General features: G+C 38.4%; 2 protein-coding genes across 9 annotated transcripts in view; one reads left to right on the top strand and one right to left on the bottom strand.

Annotated features, from left to right (window-relative positions):
- The window catches only part of GRM3 (glutamate metabotropic receptor 3), a 229,105-nt gene that overhangs the window by 56,464 nt on the left and 158,810 nt on the right, over positions 1–13,831 (bottom strand). The gene's annotated exons all lie outside the window — the stretch shown is intronic.
- The window catches only part of KIAA1324L (KIAA1324 like), a 276,854-nt gene that overhangs the window by 255,676 nt on the left and 7,347 nt on the right, over positions 1–13,831 (top strand). For all 7 annotated transcript variants that reach the window (XM_031665967.1, XM_031665970.1, XM_031665969.1 and 4 more), the window contains one exon: positions 5,112–5,232. In XM_031665967.1, coding sequence (XP_031521827.1) covers positions 5,112–5,232 — 121 coding nt within the window. The remainder of the gene's footprint in view (positions 1–5,111; positions 5,233–13,831) is intronic.

Below are 13,831 nucleotides of genomic sequence, written 5' to 3'. Positions count from 1 at the left end.
TTCATTGTATGGATCAGCATGTGGCATTCTATATCTGTACTAGCTTATTTGTGGGGGGAAAAAAAAGCTATAGAGGAGGGTGGGGCCATTGCTAGGTTTCACTGCTTAATTTTCAGAGTCTAGGGCTGGGACTTATGTAAAAAGGTTGGCAATACCCAACCAAAAAAGTCCAGGACGAGATGAATTCATAGCCTAATTCTACCAGAGGTACAAAGAGGAGCCGGTACTATTCCTTCTGAAACTATTCAAATCAATAGAAAAAGAGGGAATTCTCCGTAACTCATTTTATGAGGCCAGCATTGTCCTGATACCGAAGCCTGGCAGAGACACAACAACAACAAAAAAAAAAGAGAATTTTACACCAATATCCCTAATGAACATCAATGCAAAAATCCTCAATAAAATACTGGAAAACTGAATCCAGCAGCACATCAAAAGCTTATCCACATGATCAAGTTGGCTTCATCCCTGGGATGCAAGGCTGGTACACAAACCAATACACGTAATCCATCATATAAACAGAACCAAAGACAAAAACCACATGATTATCTCAATAGATGCAGAAAAGGTCTTCAACAACATTCAACAGTCCTTCATGCTAAAAACTGTCAATAAACTAGGTATTAATGGGATGTACCTCAAAATAATAAGAGTTATTTATGACAAACCCACAGCCAATATCATACTGAATGGGCAAAAACTGGAAGCATTTCCTTTGAAAACTGGCACAAGACAGGGATACCCTCTCTCAACACTCCTATTCAACATAGTGTTGGAAGTTCTGGCCACGGCAATCAGGCAGGATAAAGAAATAAAGGGTATTCAATTAGGAAAAGAGGAAGTCAAATTGTCCCTGTTTGCAAATGACATGATTGTATATTTAGAAAACTCCATCGTCTCAGCCCAAAATCTCCTTAAGCTGATAAGCAACTTCAGAAAAGTCTCAGGATACAAAATCAATGTGCAAAAATCACAAGCATTCCTAAACACCAATAACAGGCAAACAGAGAGCCAAATCATGAATGAACTCCCATTCACAATTGCGTCAAAGAGAATAAAATACCTAGGAATCCAAGTTACAAGGGATGTGAAGGACCTCTTCAAGGAGAACTACAAACCACTCCTCAATGAAATAAATGAGGACACAAACAAATGGAAGAACATTCCATGCTCATGGATAAGAAGAATCAATATTTTGAAAATGGCCATACTGCCCAAGGTAATTTATAGATTCAATGCCATCCCCATCAAGCTACCAATGACTTTCTTCACAGAATTGGAAAAAACTACTTTAAAGTTCATATGGAACCAAAAAAGAGCCTGCATTGCCAAGATCATCCTAAGCCAAAAGAACAAAGCCGGAAACATCACACTACCTGACTTCAAACCATACTACAAGGCTACAGTAACCAAAACAGCATGGTACTGGTACCAAAACACAGATATAGACCAATCGAACAGAACAGAGCCCTCAGAAATAATACCACACATCTACAACCATCTAATCTTTGACAAACCTGACAAAAACAAGAAATGGGGAAAGGATTCCCTATTTAACAAATGGTGCTGGGAAAACTGGCTAGCCGTATGTAGAAGGTTGAAACTGGATCCCTTCCTTACACCTTATACAAAAACTAATTCAAGATGGATTTAAAGACTTAAATGTTAGACCTAATACCATAAAAACCCTAGAAGAAAACCTAGGTAATACCATTCAGGACATAGGCATGGGCAAGGACTTCATGACTAAAACACCAAAAGCAATGGCAACAAAAGCTAAAATTGACAAATGGGATCTAATTAAACTAAAGAGCTTCTGCACAGCAAAAGAAACTACCATCAGAGTGAACAGGCAACCTACAGAATGGGAGAAAATTTTTACAATCTACCCATCTGACAAAGGGCTAATATCCAGAATCTACAAAGAACTTAAACAAATTTACAAGAAAAAAAAATCAAACAACCCCATCAAAAGTGGGTGAAGGATATGAACAGACACTTCTCAGAAGAAGACATTTACACAGCCAATAGATACATGAAAAAATGCTCATCATCTCTGGCCATAAGAGAAATGCAAATCAAAACCACAGTGAGATACCATCTCACACCAGTTAGAATGGCGATCATTAAAAAGTCAGGAAACAACAGGTGCTGGAGAGGATGTGGAGAAATAGGAGCACTTTTACACTGTTGGTGGGACTGTAAACTAGTTCAACCATTGTGGAAGACAGTGTGGCAATTCCTCAAGGATATAGAACTAGAAATACCATTTGACCCAGCCATTCCATTACTGGATATATACCCAAAGGATTATAAATCATGCTGCTATAAAGACACACGCACGCGTATGTTTATTGAGGCACTATTCACAATAGCAAAGACTTGGAACCAACCCAAATGTCCATCAATGATAGACTGGATTAAGAAAATGTGGCACATATACACTATGGAATAGTATACAGCCATAAAAAAGGATGAGTTCATGTCCTTTGTAGGGACTTGTAGGGACATGGATGAAGCTGGAAACCATCATTCTGAGTAAACTATCACAAGGACAGAAAACCAAACACCACATATTCTCACTCATAGGTGGGAATTGAACACTTGGACACAGGGTGGGGAACATCACATACTGGCCTGTCATGGGGTTCAGGGAGGCAGGAGGGATAGCACTAGGAGTTATACCTAATGTAAATGATGAGTTAATGGGTGCAGCACACCAACATGGCACATGTACACATATGTAACAAATCTGCACATTGTGCATATGTACTCTAGAACTTAAAGTATAATAGTAATAATAATAATAAAAAGAAAAGATATGATGGAATCTTAAATGCATATTGCTAATTGAAAGAAGCAAACTTGAAAAGGCTACATACTATATGACTACAGCTATATGTCATTCTGGAAAAGGCAAAACTGTAGAGACAGTAAAAAGATGAATGGTTGCCAGGGGTTTGGGAGGAGGAAGAGATGAATAGGTGGAGCACAGGGGAGTCTTAGGGCAGTGAAACTATTCTCTGGTACTATAATGGTGAATGGATGTTATTCTACGCTTTAAACCCATAGAATATATAACACAAACAGTGAACCCTAATGTAAAACATGAGCTTTGGTTGATAATGTGTCAATGTTGGTTCATTAACTGTAGCAAATGCACCACACTGATTGGGATGTTGATGGTGGGAAGGTTGTGTATATGTGGTCAGGGAGGAGTATGTGGGAACTCTCTGTATTTTCCATTTAGTTTTGCTCTGAATCCAAAACTGCTCTAAAAAAAATAAAGTCTAGTTTAAAAAAAAAAAAAGGTCTGCAATATATATTGAACAACTACATGAATTTTCTCTGGTTCTTCAAAGTCCATTTCTAATCCAATTTCCTTCAGGAAATCTCAGTGTGAGTGGAATGTATACGACCATCCTCTTAATTTTCTTTTCTACTTTTATTGGAGATAAGGTCTCACTCTGTGGCTCAGGCCGGAGTGCTGTGGTGCGATCATGGCTGATTGCAGTCTCAACTTCCTGGGCTCAAGTGATCCTCCCACCTCAACCTCCCAGGTAGCTTGGACTACAGGCGGCTCCACCATGCCCAGTTAGTTTAAAAAAAAAATTTGTAGAGATGGGATCTCAATATGTTACCTAGGCTGTTCTTGAACTCTGAGCTTAAGCAATCCTCCAGCCTCAACTTCCCAAAGCGTTGGGATTATAGGCATGAGCCACCACACTCCTACCTACAGTCCTTTTTAAATACAGAAGGATATCCTATTATCACTAATAGAAATCAGCTCTATGTTTCCCCAGAAACAGAAATACCTGTGTATGAAAAGCAAGGACAACAATACCATATGTGGGCCGGGCGTGGTGGCTCACACCTATAATCCCAGCATTTTGGGAGGCCGAGGCAGGTGGATCATCTGCAGTCAGGAGTTCGAGACCAGCCTGGACGAGATGGTGAAACCCTGTCTCTACTAAAAATACAAAAAATTAGCTGGACATGGTGGTGAGCAACTGTGATCCCAGCTACTCAGGAGGCTGAGGCAGGAGAATTGCTTGAACCCAGGAGGCGGAGGTTGCAGTGAGCCGAGATTGCTCCAATGCACTCCAGCCTACGTGACAAGAGCAAGACTCCATCTCAAGAAAAATAAATAAAAATAAAAATATCATATCTGATAATTCTATTAATATTTGGTACTGAGCATATGGGTTGTGTTTCTGAAATATTAGCAGATGAATCCTGGGTTGTCGATGTGATTTGCCCTAATCCACTGAGCCATGCAGTGGCAGATCTAGAATGAATATGATCTTTGCTGGTTCAGTGTCTCTTACTCTTATTCATGGCAATATTCTCTCAAGAATCTCCAGTAACAATCATAACTGGGGACTGGTTTTGCCTCCAGTGCAATTTTTATGCATTATGAGATAGCAGTCGTTATACTGCCTATAACCTTGGAAGTTGAAGGGACATATCACTGTGCAAGGATCAAAGAATGTGAATTCTACTCCAGGAGGGGTTCTTTTTCTTTGACCGTAGTTGAGTGACTCCACCTCATTCTCTATGTTCTCATCTATAAAATGGTAAATAATAATATCTGCTTGACCAGCTTCACAGGGTTGTGGTAAAGATCAAATGACTGTGATCAGAAGCAATTTAAAAATGATAAAGTGTTAAGTGACATACATCTTCACAACTATTACTAAAATTTTAGGATTCTGAACTTTTGATAATATCTTTATTTTAGCTTCATGACTGAGTGAGCTCTTGTGGTGGGCCGTCAAACATGAGGGACAAACAAACAAACACTTCTTGCCACACTGGGGCTTGGGATGCGAAGAAAGGTCTGTGCCTGAGCTTAGGGAATCATACTAGTTAATTCAATCCTTAGCTAAGTAACTTGGATGACTTTAAACTGTAGGTGGCAGCAAAAAGTAGAAGGCTGGGAAGGCAGCCTCTTGTTTTCCTAGTTCTGTTGTCAAATTAATTACTCTTACTTTATTTCTAAAAGTGTCTATCAGCATCCTAAATATTGCTACGATATTTTAAATAAAACCATGATATCATGCTCCCAAGTAAAACAAAACAAAGTATACTTTCCTATTTCTTTTCTACAGTTTAGCCATTGGATTAATTCAGCCTTAAAAGACCCTTGCAACACAAAAAGGCAGAAAAGGAATTTGACAAATTTCTCTACTGAAAAGAAAGGATTCAAATTGAGGAAGGATTTGCCACAGGGTAAGTTTTAAGGGTGAATTGAGGTAGGCAAAAGATAAAGAACTCATCTCTGGAAGTTGGCTTTACATTTAGACATACTTTGTTTATATATCTGTTGTTTAAAATATTGCTAAAGATTACACATAGTGAATAGAAATGAAGATATAAATGTCTTCTTTATCTAAAGGCTTGCTTTTTGATGACTGAGAAATGATAAATTCTCTTTGTTTTCTACTTTTATTACAATTGAGATAATCATGGTTGAAGGTTTTATTAGACTATAAGCATTTTAGGAATAGAGAAGATTTTGTTAAGTACCCCAAGAAACTGGTATATTGCTAAAATGTGATAATTGGTGACTGAATAGCCTATAAACAGAACTTTGTGATAGAAAACTCGGAAGATGCTCTAACTTATGAAGGTATTAACTGTATTTAAAATTTTTTAACTTGATTTGTGATGTGTGCTATAAAACAAACTACTGCTACTACCCCTTAACAACATGAACCCAACAATAAAAGATTTTAAACACGTTAAACAAACCCACAAAACTATTTTGATCTTGGATGGAAACCTGGAAGGGTTTCAGACCCAATGTTTTTCTCATTTCTTCAATCAATTTACTTTTAATTAAATATATGGAGGTTTGTAATTAGAGCGAGAGAATGGGGTGATAGGGAAGAGAAATGTGGTCTTCAACAGCACCGAAGACATGGTGATCTGTAGCCTGATTATTATTATTTTTTTTCAATTTACTATTGATTCTCGGCAATAACAGTATGATATTGCAAATATTGATCTGATGCAATTTGATGCTCTCAGAGGAAGGAGTGAAGTATGTAGTTGGAGGCCTTTCCTATGAGTCATTCTTTAAGACATTATTATAACAATTAATGAGTTAGCAAATACCTTCTTGGATTATTAAGATTTTGAAACAATGTTTTATTATTACTGCAAATGCACATAGGTGAGCTGAGCCCAATGGCAATGAGACTGGATCCTTTTTCTAAATACAAACTTTGTTTTTTTTCTTTTCTGTTTAGGAAGCAGGAGCGGAAAATAATGTGTGAGTAGGAAACAGATAGACTTGGGTCTCCAAGTCTCTGAAGCCCCTTAGTTTTGCAAATTGGAGAAAGACATTTAACACTTTTGAGACTCATTTAAATTTATAAAACAGAGGGAAATAATATCTACCCACCTGATGGATTTTTGTGAGAATTAATGAATAAAATATATAAAATGGTTATGTCAGGCCAGTGGCAATCAATAAATGCTAGTTTTCTTTTTTCTTCTTTTCCTTTCAGATTAAAATTTAATTGGTTTTAACTTAAATTCAGGGTGAAAATGATAGACCAACGATCACAGCCAATGTGGTTTTAGAGAAGTTTATATGTTTTTTATACAAGGGGACTAAAACACACATTTTATATTTAATCTATAAAATCAAAACAACACTTTATGGTTTCAATTTAATTTTTAATTTCCCAAGGAACTCTGAATTTGTTAATGAAATCTTAATTGTATTCTAAAAATTACAACTTTTAGGACGCCTTTTCTGACCCTCTGCTCACTGTGATCCCTCTTTTGTATCCAAATACTATGCAACTTATAGCTCTCTTAAGAGGCCAGTGATGAACTGTTGTGTATTGTAAAAGTTATGTTCTCTTATTGCCCTTACTAGTTGCTAAGATACTTGATGGCAGAAAGAATTTTTTACTCTTTTTATCTCATCTTTTGTAGTACCTGACACTGTTTCACACTGAATACTAAAGATTCTCTGAAAAGTTTCATAATTATAGCATTGTGTTGTTTTTTCTATGTACATATGTCACCATTGCCCACAAATCCTCTTCATATTAAAAAGGAAAATTCTCTAGCAGCACTAGTTCTAAAACAATCAATTCCAAATTCTGTCTTTGCTTTATAATGAAGAACAAATTTGTAAGAAGTTTGCTATGGTGACTGGGCACACTGGCTCACACCTATATTACCAGCACTTTGGGAGGCTGAGGTGGGCGGATCACGAGGTCAGGAGTTCAAGACCAGACTGGCCAACACAGTGGAACCCCGTCTCTACTAAAAATACAAAAATTTGCTGGGCATGGTGGCATGCACTTGTAGTCCCAGCTGAGGCAGGAGAACTGCCTGAACTCGGGAGGCAGAGGTTGCAATGAGCTGAGATCATGCCACTGCACTCCAGTCCAGGTGGCAGGGCAAGACTCTGTCTCAAAAAAAAAAAAAAACCAAAAAAACAAACAAACAAAAAAAGAAGTTTGCTATGGTAAAACATAAAACAAGAGACTAGTTGCTAGCCAACTTGTTTACTATAGGGGTAGAAAGTATAATCTTGTCTCAAAGTGCAATTTAAATAGCTTAAATAACTTAGACTGTGGCAGATAAGCTTTTTGATGTGCTGCTGGATTCGGTTTGCCAATATTTTATTGAGGATTTTTGCATCAATGTTCATCAGGAATATTGACCTGAAGTTTTCTATTTTTGTTGTATCTCTGCCAGGTTTTTGTATCAGGATGTGCTGGCTTCATAAAATGAGTTAGGGTGAAGTCCTTCCTTTTCAATTATTTGGAATAGTTTCAGAAAAAAATGATACCAGCTCCTCTTTGTACCTCTGGTAGAATTCAGCTGTAAATTTATCTAGTCCTGGTCTTTCTTTAGTGGGTAGGCTGTTTGTCACTTCCTCAATTTCAGAACATGTTATTGGTCTCTTCAGCAATTCAACTTCCTCCTTGTTCAGCCTTGGGAAAATGTATGTGTCCAGGAATTTACCCATTTCTTCTGTATTTTCTAGTTTATCTGCATAGAGGTGTTTACCTCTCTGATGGTTGTTTGTATTTCTGTGGGGTCAGTGGCGATATCCCCATTATCATTTTTTATTGTGTCTATTTGATTCTTCTTTCTTTTCTTTACTAGTCTAGCTAGCAGTCTATCTATTTAATTATTTTTTCCCAGAAACCAACTCATGGATTCATTGATATTTTGAATGGTATTTTATAAGTCTTTATCTCCTTCAGTTCCTCTCTGTCTCCCTTATTTCTTGTCTTCTGATAGCTTTTGGGGTTTGGTTGCTCTTGGCTCTTTAGTTTTTAGTTGCAATGTTAGGGTGTTGATTTGAGATCTTTATAGCTTTTTGATGTGGGAATTTAGTGCTATAAATTTCCCTCTTAAAACTGCTTTATCTACATCACAGAGATTCTGGTAGATTGTCTCTTTGTTCTCATTGGTTTCAAAGAACTTTTTGATTTCTGCCTTAATTTCATTATTTACCCAGGAGTCAGTCAGGAGCAGGTTGTTCAATTTCCATGTAGTTGTGTGGTTTTGAGTGAGTTTCTTAATCTCCTGGAATGCAAGCCTGGTTCAACATATACAAATCAATAAGCATAATTCATCACATAAACAGAACTAAAGACAAAAAACACATGATTTTCTCAACAGACATAGAAAAGGCCTTCAATATAATTCAACATCCCTTCAGGTTAAAAACTGTCAATAAACTAGGTATTAATGGAACATACCTCAAAATAATAAGATCCACTTATTATAGACCCACAGGCAATATCCTACTGAATGGGCAAAAGCTGGAAGCATTCCCTTTGAAAACCAGTGCAAGACAAGGATGCCCTCTCCGTCTACTCCTATCCAACATATTATTGGAAGTTCTGGCCAGGGCAATCATTCAAGAGAAAGGAATAAAGGGTATTCAAATAGGAAGAGAGGAAGTCAAACTTTCTCTGTTTGCAGATGCCATGATCTTTAAAAAAACTTATCATCTCAGCCCAAAAGCTTCTTAAGCTGATAAGCAACTTTAGCAAAGTATCAGAATACAAAATCAGTGTGTAAAAATCACAAGCATTCCTATGCACCAACAATAGATGAGCAGAGAGCCAAATCATGAATGAATTTCCATTCACAATTGCTAGGAAGAGAATAAAATACCTAGGAATACAGCTAACAAAGGAAATGAAGGACCTCTTCAAGGAGAATGTATTGTCTGCTCTCACTCTGCTAACAAAGACATACCCAAGACTAGGTAATTTATAAAGGAAAGAGGTTTACAGACTCAGAGTTCCACACAGCTGGGAGGCCTCAATCATGGTAGGAGGTGAATGAGGACCAAAGTCACATAAACATGGTGACAGGCAAGAAGAGGGGAACTCTCCTTTATAAAACCATCAGATCTTGTGAGACTTACTCATTATTAGGAGAACAGCATGGGAAGGATCTGCCCCCATGATTCAATTACCTCCCACTGGGTCCCACCTATGACATGTGGGAATTATGGGCGCTACAATTCAAGATAAGATTTGGGTGGAGACACAGCCAAACCATATCAATCCACCCCCGGCCCCTCCCAAATCTCATGGCCTAACATTTCAAAACCAATCATGCCTTTCCAAGAGTCCCCCAAAGTCTTAACTCATTTCAGCATTAACTGAAAAGTTCACAGTCTAAAGTCTTATCTGAGACAAGGCAAGTCCCTTTGCCTATGAGCCTGTAAAATCAAAAGTACATTAGTTACTTCCTATATACAATGGGGGTACAGGCATTGGGTATACACACCCATTTCAAATGGGAAAAATAGGCCAAAATGAAGGGGCTATAGGACCCATGCAAGTCCAAAATCCAGCGGGGCAGTAAAATCTTAAAGTTCCAAAATGGTCTCCTTTGTCTCCATGTCTCACATCCAGGTCAAGCTCATGTAAGAGGTGGGTTCCCATGGTCTTGGGCAGCTCCACCCCTCTGGCTTTGTAGGGTATAACTCCCCTTCTGGCTGCTTTCATGGGCTGTGTTTTCTGTGGCTTTTCCAGGTACACAGTGCAAGCTGTAGGTGGATCTACCATCCTCAGTTCTGGAGGATGGTGGCCCTCTTATCACAGCTCCCCCAGGCAGTCCTCAGATGGGGAATCTGTGTGGGGGCTCACACTCCACTTTTTCCTTCTCCACTGCCCTAGAAGAGGTTCTCCATGAGGGCTCCACCCCTGTAGCATACCTCTCCCTGGATACCCAGGTGTTTCCATACATCCTCTGAAATCCAGACTGAGGTTCCCAAACCTCAATTATCGTCTTCTGTGCACATGCAGGCCCAACATCATGTGTAAGTCACCAAGTCTTGGGGCTTGCACCCTCTGAAGCAACAGCCTGAGCTCTATGTTGGCCCCTTTTAGCCACAGTTGGGATGCAGGGCACGAAGTGCTGAGACTGCACAAAGCACTGAGGCCCTGGGCCTAGCCCAGAAAACCATTTTTTTCCTCTAGGCCTTCTGGGTTGTGATGGGAGGGGATGTTGTGATGGGAGGGGATTCTGTGAAGGTCTCTGTCATGTCCTGGAGACATTTTCCCGATTGTCTTAGCAATTAACATTTGGCTCCTCACTACTTACGCAGATGTATGCAGCCGGCTTGAACTTCTGTTTAGAAAATGGGTTTTTCTTTTTTATCGCATTGTCAGGCTGCAAATTTTCCAAATTTTCACACTCTCCTCTTTTAAACGTAAGTTCCAATTCCAATACATATCTTTGTGAGTACATAAAACTGAATGCCTTTAACAGCACCCAAGTCACATTTTGAATGTTTTGCTGCTTAGAAATTTCTTCTGCCAGATACCCTAAATCATCTCTCTCAAGTTCAAAGCTCCACAAATCTCTAGGGCAGGGACAAAATGCTGCCAGTTCCTTTGCTAACACATAACAAGAGTCGCCTTTGCTCCAGTTCCCAACAAGTTCCTCATCTCCACCTGAGACCAATTCAACTTGGACCTCATTGTCCATATCATTATCAGCATTTTGGTCAAACCGTTCAACAAGTTTCTAGGAATTTCCAAACTTTCCCACATTTTCCTGTCTTCTTCTGAGCCCTCCAAACTTCCACCCTTTGCCTGTTACCCAGTTCCAAAGTCGCTGCCACATTTTCAGTATCTTTAGAGCAACAGCCCCCTCTACTGGTACCAATGTATTGTATTAGTTCATTTTCACTCTGCTAATAACGACATACCTGAGACTGGATAATTATAAAGAAAAAGATGTTGAATGGACTCAAAATTCCACATGGCTAAGGAAGCCTCACAATCAACACAGAAGGCAAAGGAGGAGCAAAGGCATATCTTACATGGCAGCAGGCAAGAGAACATTCACAGGGGACTGGCTGTTTTATAAAACCTTCAGATCTCATGAGACTTATTCACTATCATGACAACAGCATAGAAAAGACCTGCCCCCATGATTCAATTACTTCCCATTGAGTCTCTCCCATGACACATGAAAATTATAGAGCTATAATTTAAGATGAGATTTGGGTGAGGACACAGCCAAACCATATCAGAGAACTACAAACTACTACTCAAGGAAATAAGAGACAGCACAAACAAACGAAAAAACATTCCATGCTTATGGATAGGAAGAATCAGTATCATGGAAATGACCACACTGCCCAAAGTAATTTATAGATTCAATGCTTTTCCCATTAAATTACCATCGACATTCTTCACAGAATTAGAAAACACTACTTTAAAATTCATATGGAACCAACAAAGAGCCCATATAGCCAAGACAGTCCTAAGAAAGAGAAAAAAACAAAGGTGGCAGCATCATGTTACCTGACTTCAAACTATACTACAAGGCTACAGTAACCCAAACAACGTAGTACTGGTACAAAAACAGACACATAGACCAATGGAACAGAATAGAGATCTCAGAAATAAGACCAAACATCAACAATCATCTGATCTTTAATGAACCTGACAAAAACATGCAATGGGGAAAGGAGTCCCTATTTAATAAATGCTGCTGGGAAAACTGGCTACTCATATGCATAAAATTAAAATAGGATCTCTTCCTTGTACCTTATACAAAAATTAACTCAAGATGGATTAAATACTTTGATGTAAACCCCTAAACTATAAGAACCCTATAAGAAAAACTAGGCAATGCAATTCAGGACATAGGCATGAGCAAAGATTTCATGATTAAAACACCAAAAGCAATTGCCACAAAAGCAAAAATTGACAAATGAGATCTAATTAAACTAAAGAGAGTGTGCACAGCAAAAGAGACTATTCTCAAAGTGAACGACCAAACAGAATGGGAGAAAAATTTTGCAGTCTATCTATCTGACAAAGCCAGAATCTACAAGGAACTTAAACTTATTAATAAGCATTATTTAAAAGTCAAGAAACAACAGATGGTGGCAAGGCTTTGGAGAAATTGGAATGCTTTTACACTGTTGGTGGGAATGTAAATTGGATCAACCATTGTGGAAGACAGTGTGGGAATTCCTCAAAGACCTTGAACCAGAAATACCATTTGACCCAGCAATCTCATTACTGGGTATATATCCAAAGGAATGTAAATCATTCTGTCCATTGCAGCACTATTCACTATAGCAAAGACATGAAACCAACCCAAATGCCCATCAGTGATAGACTGGATAAAGAAAATGTGGTACATATACACCATGGAATACTATGCAGCCAAAAAATGGAATGAGATCATGTCCTTTGCAGGGATATGGTTGGAGCTGGAAGCCATTATCCTCAGCAGATAAACACAGGAACAGGAAACCAAACACCACATGTTCTCAGTTATATGTGGGAGCTGAACAATGAGAACACATGGACACAGGGAGAAGAATAACACACACTGGGGCCTGTCAGGGATATTGGGGGAGGGAGAACAGCAGGATCAATAGCTAAGGCATGTGGGGCTTAATACCTAGGTGATGCATTGATAGGTGGGGCAACCCACCATGACACACGTTTACCTATGCAAGAAACCTGTATGTTCTGCACATGCATCCTGAGACATAAAATAAAATAAAATAAAATAATAAATAACCTAGACCAATGGCTCTTAAATTATCCTCCTATACTTCAGTTCTGTATGTGTCAACCCCACTCTAAAACTAAAAGAGAAATAATCATCTTTTCCAAAGTGGCTGATTAAAGTAATACATTAAACTGCCTTAATTAAAAAAAAAAAGGTACATTTGAGAAACTTCTGTTACTTTACTTCTTGTGTGCTAGGAAGAATGAATTGGACAAGTAGTAGGTTAATATTAGTGGAAGTCTTAGAATATCTAATCATACTTGGTCCAGCAGCTTTGTGTGTATGAATATGATTTTGTAGTTGGTAGTTGAGATGTTAATTTGTAAATTGAAGTTATGGTCAACTCTGTGCTGGTAAAATTGTTTATTTTTAAAAAAAGAAAAAAGAGAATGGAATCTTTGAATATTCTGGAATGTTATTACTATAACTTTGGAGGACTTTGCCATGTTAACAAATTCTAAAATACTTTAGACAGTTGAATGAATCCTTTGATTATCATAGTTTGGAGCGTAGGTACAGTAGCCCCAGGAACAGTGCTAAGGGTTCAGGGAAGAAACACAAAGACTGACTAGCTAACCTTGCCTGCTGATGTCACATGAAGAGATTAGGAGTATTGTGGACCCCTGCTAAGTGTTTATGGTAAGAGGCAGGTGAAAATGGTGACTAGTTTTCAAGTTCTTTAGCCATCCTTCTCAATGCCTGCTCCTCAGAGTATAACATCAGCATCCTTAATCTTTAGGATGTATGCTCATTGTTCAGGCATTATGAAAATTTTACTAAGTTTCTG

This window comes from Papio anubis, chromosome 4 (assembly GCF_008728515.1).
Source record: "Papio anubis isolate 15944 chromosome 4, Panubis1.0, whole genome shotgun sequence".
NCBI lineage: Eukaryota > Metazoa > Chordata > Mammalia > Primates > Cercopithecidae > Papio > Papio anubis.
Note: the sequence above shows the minus strand (reverse complement) of the source record. Positions and strands in the feature narration are given on the sequence as shown.